The sequence below is a fragment of the Penicillium soppii genome (assembly GCF_028829465.1).
Source record: "Penicillium soppii strain IBT 18220 chromosome Unknown utg000004l, whole genome shotgun sequence".
Lineage (NCBI taxonomy): Eukaryota > Fungi > Ascomycota > Eurotiomycetes > Eurotiales > Aspergillaceae > Penicillium > Penicillium soppii.
The window spans coordinates 1,717,281-1,731,426 of NW_026643234.1; the positions used below are offsets into that span (position 1 = coordinate 1,717,281).

The window sequence follows — 14,146 nt, forward strand, 5'->3', positions numbered from 1 at the left end:
TTGACCCGTGAAATGACTGTGCCTGGCTTTGTGATATACTTGCTTTGGTTGGATGGAAAGGAAGTCTTGAGGCGTTATAGGTGTTTGCTTTGGTACAACCACAATTGCTGAACTGAATTCTGCCCAGTAAATAACATGCTTGTACTGATCTCACAAATATCATTAATATCCAAACATTGAAGTGTTAGTGAACATTACTTTGTAGGTCTTCTGATTAGCTCTAAACTGTAACCAAAAAAATAAGGTGTTTCATTCCGCCCGCGTCAGGCGCGTCTCAAGAATTCTCCCACCGCCAACACCCAATATCAGCATTCCCACGAGCGAGCCCCTCCATTGCAATTTATATTGGGATCCAGATTTTGATTCTGACACCCAAATAAATCAAACATCATGGCCTCCGGCCAACCTTTCGCGTCACGCTCATACGCCGGCACGAAGCTCCCAGAACGCTCCGTCAACACAAACGCCATGCCCTTCAGTGCCTCATCATTCTCACGGCATCGAGGCCTAGGAAACACCGCCCAAAATGACTTCCCCGAAGCCCCGAAGCAGCAGCAACCTGCGCCCGCAACAAACGCACAGTCTCACGGCCCAGCGCAGGACGCGAATCCGCTGAACCGCTTGACCGAGGAGCAGCGAGAGGAAATCAACGAAGCTGTAAGGGACTTCCAATCCTCCTGCGCTTCCAAGGAAGCGCATCCCGTAATTAAGCTAATTATGACTAGTTCACCCTCTTTGATCTCGACCGCGACCGCCACCTTGACTACCACGAGCTCCGTGTCGCTTTTCGCGCTCTAGGCTTCACACTCAGCAAACAAGAGCTGATCTCCCTCCTCACAACCTACGGTGTCCCACGCCCGCAAGTCCAACAACAGCAAGCAAATGGCCAGCCTACATCCAACAAGGGCCCCGTCTCGAACCCGCAACACCCGTCCAACTTGCTCATGCCGCTGTCGTCTTTCCAGGCCGTTACAGCGCTAAAGATCCTTGAGCGAGATCCGCGCGATGAGATTCTGCGAGCCTTTGAGCTTTTCGACGAGGGTGGCAAGGGATATATCGATCTTGAGGATTTGAGGCGCGTTGCACGGGAGTTGGGCGAGACGGGACTTGAGGAAGAGGAGCTAAGGGCTATGATTGAGGAGTTTGATCTTGAGGGGGCTGGAGGTGTTACTAGAGAGGCTTTTGTTGGTATTTGTTGGCAGTGAGTTATGTTAGCTGAGGCTTTTTTGAGACCTGACTCTAGTTTTGGTTTTGTTTTGTTGTGCATGGGTTTTTTTGGTGTTTATTGGGACGCTTCTTATTCCTTTTGTGCTTTTAGGAGCACTACTTTCTGTTGTTTTGGGTTCAATTTACGATTCCAATGGACATTGTTTCCATGATACAGATATGAATTCTTGTCGCCTTCATTCGGTAGTAGATAACAAGGTATCATTCATAGCCAAGAGGCTTCGTCGTGTTCTAACTGCGAAGAATACACACCTAAAACCCAAGAAAAATCCCAACCCAATTGGCGAGCGAAACTTCGAACCAAAAGTCAACAAAAAGATCCATGCTTCACCTGCAAAGACGCCGATACCCAAATCCCTGAAACAAAGTCTCCGAAGAGCACATGCAAACGTAGAAGGATCCGATGTAGAATCTTAAAACTAAATAGATACCAAAAGAAACTGGTTCATGAGTATCGTGGGGGCAGTCCGGGAGGTGGCACATTTTGATACCCAGCATTCGGTGGCATATTCTGATACCCGGCATTCGGGTATCCATTCCACTGCGTTCCATGCCACTCATCCATAGGCGGCGGACGAGCGGTTGGCTGGGGCCCATTGTATCGACGATAGGTGCCTGGGGGAATAGCCTTGCGTGCCTTGCGCAGCTGCGCACTGCGCTTACAGCGGCTGTAGATGCAGAAGAACAGAGCGAGTAGAACAAGCGTGCCACCACCAACACACACGCCAATCACAAGCTTCTCGTGCTGGTGGATCCAACCAAGAGCCGAGGAGCCTTTGCATTGACCTGCGCTGCAGCGGCCGCCGGCGTCACAAGGTGTGCCGTCGAGGTAGTTCTGTTCCATGTTGTAGCAGGTCGTTGTTCCGAAAGATTGTGCCATGGAAGGTGCGCCGCAAACTAATGTACATGATGGGTTTGCAGTGTTGTCACAGGCCCATGTGTCGTTGCTGTTGAGGAGAGAGCCAAGTACAGTTCGACACTGGTAGTCACGACTGGTGCATTGGCCGCTGGCGCAGCTGAGGCCTTGGCCCTTGTCACCACAGGATGAACCGTCATCTTTGAATTTGTCATCCGGACAGGAGCTCGAGTCCCCCGGGCACTTCTCGGCGAAGTCACATACACCTGTGCTAGGGCGGCAAACGGTGTCGGAAGACGCGAACTGGCACTTGGAGCAGCAGCTGTCGTTGGCGTCATCGCAAACAGCATTGTTCTTGAACTTGCAGGTCGATGCGTCACAGCAGGCGTTGTCGCTACAGCTTGCTTCGCCACCACAGTCGCAATCCTCGCCGGCCTCCACGATGCCGTTACCACACTGACTGCCACTGATGGAGACGACGCCCTTGTTATCTGAGAGACAGGATGACTTGATGCTGTTTTTGCCGATGGCGGAGCAGATATTTCCGATGGTACATTCTGAGAACTTGACCATAGCATTGCTCGCGTACGGGTTCATGATGTATTTTGCGGCGGCGTCACAGGTCGAAGAACTCAGCGGGCAGCATTGTGATGAAGCGTCCAGCTTCTTGCCACAGGCTGTGTCGTCGCAGTCATGCACTGCTCCAAAAGTGTGGCCCGTTTCGTGGGCAAAAACCTGCCAGGAAGACCCAGAGTTACGAACGACAACGTTCGCACCACTCACCGAGCTGTCCCCGGAGGTGACCAGCTCAGACGAACATAGTCGACCCATCCATGAAACGCCGACCTCACTGCCCGTTGGGCAATTCGTCATGAGCGTCCAGTAAGCATTGTTATCTGAGTTACTTGCACGCCACTTGGAGAACTCGTTAAGGCGCCAGGTCATATTTCCGCTATCGCACTTCACGTTCCACGGCGTGGCAGATGCACCAGTGGATGTACACCCCGTCTCAGAGACTGTAAGATTGCGCAGACCAATGGACACATTGAAAGACTCTTCGTACAGACTAGAGGCGGTGTTTACCACATTGATGATCCAGTCCCTAGCCGCTTCCTTTGGTGTCGAGTTGGTGGATTTGAACGACTCGGTGAACTCACAGTCTCCTGAAATTCCAATCAAAGCGACCTTCTTTGTGTTGGGACACCCACTGGTATCACCGATTGTCGACTTCAGATTGACACCACCTGTGCTGCCTGACACGCCGCCAACATCTGATGACTGTCGCTTGCTCAATCCAAACAGCGAATCCAATGATGCCATGCCCCATTGGTTGTCAGCCTCGCTTATGCCGTAGGGGAATATAGAGTTGGTTAGATCCGCATTATAGTCGAGACGGTCCGCTCCGCAGCCGGTGGTCGCAGGTAGCGACCGCTTCAGCTCAGAATGTGTGTAATGAATCATATCCGAGTCGCGATAAACAACCATGTACTCCCCGTGTCTGGGTTCGACATCGGCATCTATCGGGCGCTTTTTGTCAAGATAGTTCGACAGCAATTCAACGTGGTGCTTGTCATCATTGATACTGAACGCGCCCTCAAAGAGAGGCTCCAGGCCATCTCTTTTGACGGTAATTCTCGCCCAGCCCGCGGGCGTCCATCTCCCCTTGCCAGATCCTACTAATGCGCGACCTCGAAAAACTTTGTGTTCATGGCGCTTAATAGGCTCCGCGTGTGTTAACGTTCCATCGGAAGCGATGTATTGCACGTAAGCATCTTCAGCTAAGATATCGTGGTTGGGCTCGAGTTCTAGCTTTATCCGCTGGCCGTCTCGTTGTAGATCAAAAGTGACATCAAAATGTGTGAGGTGGTCTATTTGGTGGGAAGGTGTACGGATATTTGCATTGTCGATGGGTGTAACTTGTCGAATGGCCTCTGACGCCTGTGATCGTGCTGTCGGAGACAGTTAGCGCTGTTGGGGGTGAAACGGGCCGATGATCGTACCTGACGATTGCTGGAAAAGTGAAAATGCACTAATCAGGGGTAGGATGGTAGAGAACCTCATCGCAATATTTTGCAAACGGGTTGGATCCCAGGGTCCAAGGGAATGATAAGGGTCTTTTTCTTGAGGCTGAGTAAGAGTTTCAAGGGTCCTGACTTGAAATGGTAATTCAGGGATCACGGGTCCACCTCCGAGGGTTTTTGGTGATGCTCAAAACGAGGGGAATATGAACGAAAGACTAGAAAGATACTTTGTTCAAAGGAAAGCAGAAAAAGAACAATGATTGAATGATTGAGAAAAGAAGAGAGATCACAGAGATAATCCGGCTGAGCCGTTTGCCAAGGTCTTAGGAATCCAATGGCAGCGATGCGCCCTCAAAGACCATAGGCTTGGGCTTGGCATTGCGGACTGAAACATTGTTCCGATAAGTCTGATGGTGAATCCTGATTGTTGGATTGTTGAATATATGTGTGGAGAAGAAGCTATTTTTATTCGTTTCTAATTGTATTCTGTACATGATCTTTACTTGGCACAGAATAGGGCAAGAATTGTGCTGCGCTTGATATAAAACGTCTCTCTTAAATGCAGTCCAGTGCTTATGATTCTATCTATCTATACTATCAACTATTGTATGGGGTAATCCATACTCTTGCCATTAATTAAATTATACCCACAATTAATCATCTACGTAAGTGGTCCAGGCCAAGACACTATTGATCATTGGACAAGAACTTCCAGTGCTTGGCACTCAAGGCTGCCGAATAATGGATTGTTGTTCAGTGTTATTCAAATAATCACTCAGGGGCAGCATGATATATTTCATGTGCCAATTGTGCAAACAATGGAATCGAAGCTCCACAAATAAGGCATTCCACACTACTCGGTAACGGTTCGTCGTCACCATCATCCCAGTCATCCTCTGACTGTACCTCAATATCGGGAGAATCCACTTTGTGAAATGGTGATACATCAACGGGGGATGGGGAGTCAGGTTCCTGCACTGTCCAGCTCTTAAGTACAGTTTCTTGCTGTTGAAACATCTTCCCAATATCGCGACCACTGCTGTGCTTCTGATCCCCAGCGCTTTCCACCATATTAGTCACCGCAACATTCAACAGACTAAGGTTCCAGCCCGCCTTTTCTGGATGCAGTTTGCGGAACATGGATAAAACACTGTCCCGAACCAGGCGCTCGGCCAGTGCATCGAGATTTTCATCTAAGTTGAATATAAAGAGCGGCAGAGGCACAGAGCGAGAAATGCGATTTGAACTGTATGCACGACCAACATCCGAGTCCGGAGGCGGTCTTGGTCGCGTCGATAGTCTCAAAGTACGAGGATGAGCACGCCATCTGCCTTGAGGGGTGTCACTCAGGTCAAGTAGATCGGTCCTCATCCGACGTATCAAGCTCCGTGTCAACACAACGAGTTCGCGTCGAACACTTTCAAGAGTATCCAACCGGCCATAGGAATCCTCAATGCTGATTTGGGTTGGCAGATCTCTACCTTCAAGCACTTCGGAGTTGTCTATTCCATGGAGAATGCTCCATATCCGGCTTCCAATCCCCTTCACTGAGCCTGGCCCGCCAAGTATTCTATCAAGCAAAGGTGGCCCCATACCTGCAAATGTGCGAACATCATAGACTGTAATCTTGACGTCGCAGTTGTCTTGTTCCGTGACATGAGCTTTGAGTCTCTGGGCCATTCGAGATCCTATTCCAGGGATTTTGCGGATCTCATGATCATCTAAGAACCCGAGCACGTTGCTTTTGTTCTGTGGGGTGGTTATATATGGCGGCAGAAGAGTTGTTTGACCGTTGGGCTTGTGAACATTGCCGACCAATTTTGCCAACAGTTTAGACGTCGATATTCCACCAGTGGCAGTGAATCCGATCTGATGCTCCAATGTGCTCCGTATATGACCTTGGAGATGAGAGGCGACAAGCAATCTCATCTCCAGCGACGACGGGTTTGGGAAGACAGGGGCTGCCTCTGTGGCAGGGAAGGTTGAACCCTGGAAGTAGGTTGCATCGTAGGTGAAGCCGACGGTCGGGTCATTTCTATCAAGATGAAGAAATGAGCTTGTCAAATCATTTTGATTTAGCACGCCGATATTGTAGTCAATCATCTCCGTGACATCCAAAAAGAGTTCGTCGAAGCCAAGCTTCTCAACACGCCCGCCCCAGACAAGGGACCGCACGAGTAGATAGAGCTCCTTGGACGCATTTCGAAACTTTGTCAGGTCCTCACCGAGGACAATTACCACATCCGGACAGATGCGCTTGGCATCTTTGATGAGCTGCAATTTATGCAAGCCTCGTCGCCGGGCTTCGTAATTGCAAGTTACAATTATGTGCTTCTGCTGGACTGCCAGAGGCAGCGACTTCAATGCGGGCTGTTCAACCTCAAAGACTGAGGCATAGAAACAGTCATAGTCCTAGTCGTGGTTAATGAAAAAGACTGTCAATGAGTTTGGGGAGGGGTACCAAGTGGAGGATGATGCGACTGTCGTTCCGCACTAGTGCAGCCATAGACCTTGAGCTGATATAAATGGGTCCATGGATATTTTTGGTGATTCGGTGTTGCAGGAGTGGACTGAAGCTGAAAGCCTTTAGCAACCATGGAGGAATCTCAGGAACGACAACATTTTATTGGCCTGTCCCTGTGGCTGGTGATGTGGCTGGTGAAGCCGTGGCGCATGCTATAAATAGAAAAGATGGAAAGTGGCATTTACCTAAATGGAGTTTGACATCGTGTTCTTTGTAGACTATCAATACCCCAATAGGTCCATGATTATGTGTTCTTTGTTGATCACTAATACAAGCTCAGTTGGGGACTCAACAACACTTGGCCTGAGAAACACTGTAAGTTTGCTCTCTTCTTTCGTGAAACCCCTCTGCTCTGATCTATAAAATATGAGAGTCATTGACTAGTATAATTTCTGTAAATAGCATATCACAAGATAGACAATAAAGGAATAGAGGGGCCTGTATGAGGCAGAGAGTACACAGACCACCCAGAGAAACATATCTGCCTTGATAAATTCTGGATCTACAACTACCTAGGAATTTTGGCGCTAGACATACAATAAAGAAAGTGGGGGGGCTAATTTCAATGGCAGTTTGGGTCTCCATCAGCCTCAGAGATCAGCCTCAGAATGCTAGTACGGTATCTGCATTGCAAACTTTCCATATACTACGTCGTACCTAGGTATGGTATAGATTTGCATCTTGATGTAAAGGAATTGATTTAGGAGCCAAAAATGTGTTTAATGATGTAGGTTTCAAGTTACTACATAAGTATAGCAAAGGGTAACACAATCTACTATTACTCCGTAGCACTCCGTACATACATACATACTGTATGTGTATAGGCCGTGGGATACTTTACCTTGTGTTTGCCACCCTAGACCCACGGGCCTTTTCTTTTTATAGTAACCGGGGAGGAACGCGTATATTGTATACAATAATATATATTGTTGATATTCTACAGTTATAATATATTCAGGATTTTGGGACAGTTTCACATTTAATAGTAAAAGTCAAGAAAAAAACCCCTTACACCTGACCTGCAATGTGTACAATATTGTATTAAGATTAAATTAGAGCGGCAAATGAACCTACAACGGGAATAGTTCTGGATGTGGCGTCAATAGTATGGCATCCACTTTTGAGTCCAATAGAGGTCTGGAATGTATTAAGGAAGTCTCACGGAAATCTCAAAAGAATCACAAGGAAATCTTGAAATCTCTGCTTTTTATCAAGGTTTAAAGGTTTGTAGATCTTAATATTACTAGTACAGAGTACTCCGTAGATCTGGAAAAAAAGAAGTGTCATCAACTGCATCTTTCATCACATCTAGCGCCAACCTCCTCTATTCTTAGTTTGTTAGTGAACATACTATTCTTAGTACCCCGCCACTTTCCCACATTGCGATTTTTCTTTTTCCTCTTTCAAATGCTCAATGACACCAAATTATTCTTCTGATCTATCTCAACCTCCCTTGCCTTGCGCTACTATGTCGTGCCTTTCATCTCAGCCGACAGACGCAACAACCACAATAACATCTCGACCCAAACTCACGCTTCAAACCACGTCTCTTCCTCGTACATTCGGCAGTTCTACAACTGGCCTATCCTTCTCCTTTGCAGGAGCACCAACTGCATCCCCAACCGTTCGAAACACCTACAAGAATGCCTACGATGTCGCATCTCCATCATCTGCGACCACCTCTCCCTCCAAAGCCACACGATTCAACACCAAACCGACATCCCCCTACATCCACTCAAACAATAATATATTCACCCGCAATTCATACCAACAACCCTTAGGTGTGCGCAGTATTCTACGCAACTCACCGCTCGAACCCGCAACCAGGCGACGAGGTTCCATTTCCGCGGGCGGGAATGGACCCAGCGCAGGCACCCGCCGTGTCTTCTTCCCAGCTAAGAAACAAGTCAGCTACCGATTTCCACTCGAGGATGAAATCAAAACAGAACGCTACACGGCGCAGCACTTAGATCTCGTGAGGGAGGCAGTGCAACACGAGCTAGACACTAAACCCCCACTTGAAACCCGCCCCGCTGGTTCTAAGCCCGAACAAAAGGAAAAAGAGGATTCTGATTCTAGCTTCCCATCAGAGACATCTGCATCTGATACCAGTGCGGATGAAACCTCCTGCGATACGTCCCTCACAAAGACCGAACGCAAGAAAAGGCGTACTATGCAGATAGAGCGTCAGGTTCGGGCGGTGGCTTTGCTCGATGGATTCGAGGCTGACGGCTCTTCTACACCGCAAACTCCGCGTCAGCCTCGTGCCAAGCGCCGTAGAGAGTGGAAATGGACTCTGGGTCCAGTGGATGGCGTCTCAACTATCGACCGGGATGATGTCTTGCCGTCACAAATCGCGCCTGGGTCGGAGTCTCTGGCTGTGAACTCTGGGCCCGCTCAATAAAGACGCAACGTATGGTTGCACGGCTGATGTCTCCCTTTTTTTCTTAATAATTTTCTTTCTATCTTGATGGCGATGCATATATTATTTATTCACGAATCATGTTGTTTCCATATAGAGACGCAGGTTGGGTTTTTCCTGTGGCTTTCAGGCGCACTTTCTCTTTGTTGCTGAATTTCCAGCATGATTTTACATATATTATATCCGTTTCAATGTGAATATATGCACTATGATGTCCGATCTCAGGAAACTCGAAACTCGGTGTCGATCCTGACTCATTGATGATCATGCAGACATACATCTCATGGATGTTATAGCAAGGTTCACCCTGAGAGTTTTCTTGGATCACAATACGATGCGAGGGGCTTGTTGAATCGAGCGAAACAGCATGCATCACGTGGTCCTGTTCAACAGGTCAAATTTGAGACTTATACCGGTTGTTCTTATGGATGTATTCATTGAGCAGCTGATAATCGCTGCTATTCCAGCCCCCCAAGTTGAACGAAAACCACTATCTTGGGCAATCCGAGCGGTCTCTACTCTTATCTCCCAAGCGCAAAGAGCGAAGACGAATATTCAAACGCCAAGGTGACGGCGTTATATTGCTAACATGGGAGCTAAGTATGCTTGCTACCTTTGAATAACTATCACTGGTCGATGGCGATACCAGTGAACATGACATTTTATACCCAAAAATCCAATTTCAACAACCAAACCATGATAAAAACCAATTGAAAATTATCCTAAAATCGTGATACGTCCTAAGTCTCTGTCTCAACATCTGGCTCGCGACCAGTGAGGTCACCAGCGCCAAGTTTTTTCTTCATCTTGCGGAGCGCGAACTTAGCCTCGTCTTTAGCAAAAGCGGCATTCCGGGCAGGGCGCCATTGCATCAGACCACGCTGCTGCCGCTGCTCACTGCGTTTGTTCGCTTTGTTCACCTGACTGGTACTAACGCTGGCCTGTGATGACGAAGCATCAGCTCCGCTTTTACCAGTGCCACTTACAGTCGAGGGCCCCGTGGACAGCGAAGAATCTTCATCTTCTTCAGAGTCCGAGGTCTCATCGTGCTCACCAACAGTAGGGTGTGACGCAGGTTGATCCTTCAGCGGTGGTGGGGTGTAAGGGTCGTGTCGAGGCTCGTCTAGACCAGGCTCAGCAACCTTGCGTCCAACTTCGTCGGTGTATGCACGTGGATCTTGGCCGAAAGCACCGCTCCAGTCATTGCCGCCATAGTCAATCCAGCGCCGACGCTCAGAGGGAGAAGCTTGTTTCAACACGTCCCGACCGTCGATCAGGGACTGCTCGTGCTTTTGCTGCACCTCCTCGGGGACTTCAACGTGCACGCTCCGGGAACGCACACCCTGTGACATACATGCTTCCCAGGTCTCAAAGGTCTCACGCGAGTCATTGTCAACGACGAACTTCTCGTGCGATTCGTCAATGCCCGGTGAGAACTTGCATCGGAATTGGAGGCGCCCGACCTCTGTTAAGTCTTCGAGGCCTGGTACCTTCTTGGCTCGCCAGTTCTCCTCTGTGATATAATTCTGGGTCAAACGTGCGCCCATCTTCGTTGTCCAGATGGGAACGTCGATGGCTGTTTCCTCGTTGTCGACGAGATGCTGGAGCCAGTAGACCGCGTAGGCAAATGCACCACGCTTGCCCTTTGTATGAAATTCGAACACGACGGGGGAGCGGTATCGGTGTTTCACAGGCATACGCAATGAGTCGCGGAAAGTCTCGTCAGACGTATCAAACACTGCATCATTGCCATCCATATGACACTTTTGTCGGCTGATCTTGCCAACGCTACCACCAGTGCGCAACTTGATCTTGCTGTGGTGACCGAAGTTTTGGGCGGTGATTTTGTCACCGGCAAACTCAAAGGTGCCGACGTCCCAACCAAGCATATGTGGAGGGAGTTTGGTCTCGACGTGTCGGAAAAGAAGAGAAATCCGAATACGTCCAAATCCAATCCCACCATCAAGAGGATACCAGCGGGTCACTTGCGAGCTGGTCTGCAGAATTTCGGACAGCTTGAGAGGAACCACGCCCAAAATTGGGTCGTGCTCGCGATAGCGTTGGTCACGCACGGTGATAGTTACCATAGCCGAGCGCCAGTCACGAACGAAGCGCTCAGTTCCTGCATTGAAGATAGGGTTGGAGCTGACAGCCTTCGCACGAGTGCGGTAAACCTAGAATATATGGTCAGAATATCAACTTCGGATTTGGGGGGAAGTCATTGTAACGTACTAGTTGATCATTCAACAAAACCTTGCAGTAACTTGTGGGCAGGTCGTCACCCTGCTCCTCGGTGTTTTCACCGTAGGGCTTTGCCGGTTCATACTCCTTGCCCTTGCGGTTTCCATCACTACCCTTAATGTTGGCAAGTTGCAGATTGACAATCTGGTGCACAACAATGTGCACAATACCACTGGGCCATATGGGATCCGGCGGAGTATGCATAACAGCATCTTCTTCGTCATTATTGATATTACCCTTTTCGTCTTCAAATGTCGGATCACCCTTGAGGTTTTCAGGAAGATCTTTCTTCTGGCCATCGCTACGCAACTCTGGGCGAAGTTTGGGCTTTCCGAAATATCCAACTTCCCAATGCAGTTGACCAGGCATCTCGCTACCATCATCCATCCCCTGAAGTTTGGAGACTTGGGGGTACATTCTGCTGGGATGCTGCAACATTTCGCGGATAGGTAATTCGACCTTACCAACAATATCGTCGGCGGTGTTGCGGTCCGAATCCCAAAGCTCGATACTCAGATTCTCGTCGGCTTTGATCAGCTCAGGTGTCACCAAAAGGGCAGCAGTCTCTTCCCACATAGGGTTGAGATCGTCGGTGATGACTCGAGTACAATACATTGGCTTTCCGTATTTGGAGAAAGACAAGTTGATATATGGATCGCTGCCGCCGCCCTCGCTTCCGCGAGCATCTTGTTTGCTCAAGCCGACTGCACGGTGGATGCGAACCCACATCACACCCAAAGCCAAAGTATCCTTGTGGATATCGTCACCTGTGAGCATCATGCCAAGATCCATAGTCATTGACTTAGGAGCTGCAAACATCCCGCATGCAGTCGCGATGGCTGAGTTGACAAAGTTTGAGATGAGAGGGAGATTGAGAACATTGACTCCTTTTCGAACCATCGGCATGCAGCTCGCTCTAACGTGGGGAATGCCAACTAAAGTGAAGGTCACATCTTTCATGAAGGGTGCTTCGGGCATCATCTGGAAGCGCATGCGGACAGTTCCAACCAATTCAATCAATTCCACGAAGACTGGAAATGGCACACCAAACAAGCCTCGAATACCAAGGTAGAAGACCAGCTGCATGTGCATATTGCGAGCTTTCGATGAGGCACTCTGAGAACTCGGTTTCGCATGATAGGCAAATGATGCCTCCATGTTGTAATAGCTACCTCCTTCTTCGGTAGCGGCGGCTTCTTGTGGATCTTTGTTCTTCTTGTTCTCCTCGTGGATGTTGTCCTTCAGATCTTGCACATGTTCGTCTGGAAGAGCTCGCATACTCAGGATTCTCAATGGGTTGCTACCCTGATCGATTTCTGCGATGCGCACATTCTCAACAACCTTCGGCGCAGACACTTGCATAATATCTTCAATGGTGTCTGCCATGGGCGTCAACATCTCTGGATTCACGAGTCCCCAAATAACACCGAGGAAACTGTTCATCCACTCAACGGACTCTGGAAGGAGATTGGCAGTGGCCTAACAAACTGTCAGTATTTTGGCTCGGCAACAGAAGCATTGAACACTCACCATTTGGCCACGCATGTGTTCACTGCTCCATTCCATTTCTCTACCGCTGCGAACAACCTCCTGCATCCATAGCCATACACCCGACGCGATACATGCTGACAAGGGAATCAGGCCCCAAAGTGATCCTCCAAACATACGTCCAAGTATGATGATTGCGGCAAGAATTCCAATGCAAAGCCCCGTTGCACGCTTCTGCAGCTCGTCAAACATGGGTTGGTATGAAACAGTCGGCGTGGGGTGGAAAAGAACATTGGTTTTTTCCCCTCGAATAGGGACATCGGAGGTGGTTCCTTCAGCGATGGGATCAGGGGGTGCTGTGATGTCTTGGTTTTCCTTATATTCGGGGAGGTCTTGATTGGCATCTGTTTGGACGTGCTAGACTTTTCATCAGTATATATTCCAGTAAACGAGATTTCATGAAGGCAATCTACCGTTTCTCGCCCAAGATTGGCATTCGGGACCGTCAACTGCAATTGAATTAGAATCCACTCAAAGAAATCTTTTTTCCAATTTATGTCACATACCATGGGGTTCTTTACGGCTTCCATAGATGTTTCATCTTGATCCTCCACCCCGATATCCTTGCCCGTCGTCGGATCCGTCACAGTACGTATCTTGGCTTGGGAGACCTCGCGTGCTTTATGGGCGACAGCATCGCCATCTTGCTTCTCAGCTGTCTCTCCCGATTTCTCCTGTGCCTTGGAGCGTGCAGCTTCCTGCTTCTTAATCTGCTGTTCTTCATCTATCCTGGTATCGCGTTCCTTCTTTTCGGCATCGAGATGTTCCATAAAATGATGAATTGTTGGAATGGGATTGGCACCACTCCAATGCTCCCCCACCCGACGGCTCTGGGGAGCTTTGTTTTGTTGGCCTGTAGCCATACTGTAAGGGAAGTCGATCGAAGCTTGGGTGTCTTTGGTTATGATGAAAGAATAAATTTAAAATAGGAGACCTTGGCTCCACACAAGGTATAGACTCTTTGATGAAGAGTCAATTAAAGAGATTGCAGAGAAGTATAGCACGTACAATTGCAGAAGATGCGCGGAATCCTGAGCTACGTCATCGATATAAACCCGGGAATTGGCTATGACGACTGTAAGCTCGTCTATCATTTATCTGCAACATGTAACTTGGAACGAAGATCACCATTTCCCCACATGTGAGTACCAATGAACTGTCAATTGCCTTTGTACCAATGGACCTGGGCCTCGTAGTCCCTTCAAAGCGGAGTCCTGGTCTTGGCATTCCTTGGAAGCTTCCAGTGTTCTTTTTCACAACATCTACTCCGTACTATATTCCTTGTACGTTCAAATGGAGAGAACCTG

The 14,146-nt window shown here is 48.7% G+C and overlaps 5 protein-coding genes across 5 annotated transcripts; 2 read left to right on the plus strand and 3 right to left on the minus strand.

The window, feature by feature from the left end:
- Positions 1–390: 390 nt before the first annotated feature.
- Positions 391–1,205, plus strand: cdc31 (putative cell division control protein Cdc31; the record flags this gene model as incomplete). The annotated part of the gene is made up of 2 exons (XM_057239589.1): positions 391–657; positions 726–1,205. The coding sequence occupies 2 exons, from the start codon at positions 391–393 to the stop codon at positions 1,203–1,205; spliced, it is 747 nt and encodes a 248-aa protein (XP_057098884.1).
- A 467-nt stretch (positions 1,206–1,672) lies between these two features.
- Positions 1,673–4,144, minus strand: admB (uncharacterized protein; the record flags this gene model as incomplete). Its single annotated transcript, XM_057239590.1, has 2 exons — positions 1,673–4,032; positions 4,084–4,144. 2 exons carry the CDS (start codon positions 4,142–4,144, stop codon positions 1,673–1,675), a joined length of 2,421 nt encoding a protein of 806 aa, XP_057098885.1.
- Positions 4,145–4,875: 731 nt separating this feature from the next.
- Positions 4,876–6,610, minus strand: N7529_004064 (putative DNA polymerase iota; the record flags this gene model as incomplete). The annotated part of the gene is made up of 2 exons (XM_057239591.1): positions 4,876–6,516; positions 6,566–6,610. 2 exons carry the CDS (start codon positions 6,608–6,610, stop codon positions 4,876–4,878), a joined length of 1,686 nt encoding a protein of 561 aa, XP_057098886.1.
- A 1,486-nt stretch (positions 6,611–8,096) lies between these two features.
- On the plus strand, positions 8,097–9,032 carry N7529_004065 (uncharacterized protein; the record flags this gene model as incomplete). The annotated part of the gene is made up of 1 exon (XM_057239592.1): positions 8,097–9,032. One exon carries the CDS (start codon positions 8,097–8,099, stop codon positions 9,030–9,032), a length of 936 nt encoding a protein of 311 aa, XP_057098887.1.
- Positions 9,033–9,790: 758 nt separating this feature from the next.
- Positions 9,791–13,702, minus strand: N7529_004066 (C2 domain protein; the record flags this gene model as incomplete). The annotated part of the gene is made up of 5 exons (XM_057239593.1): positions 9,791–11,224; positions 11,283–12,770; positions 12,822–13,196; positions 13,253–13,288; positions 13,346–13,702. 5 exons carry the CDS (start codon positions 13,700–13,702, stop codon positions 9,791–9,793), a joined length of 3,690 nt encoding a protein of 1,229 aa, XP_057098888.1.
- Positions 13,703–14,146: the final 444 nt, after the last annotated feature.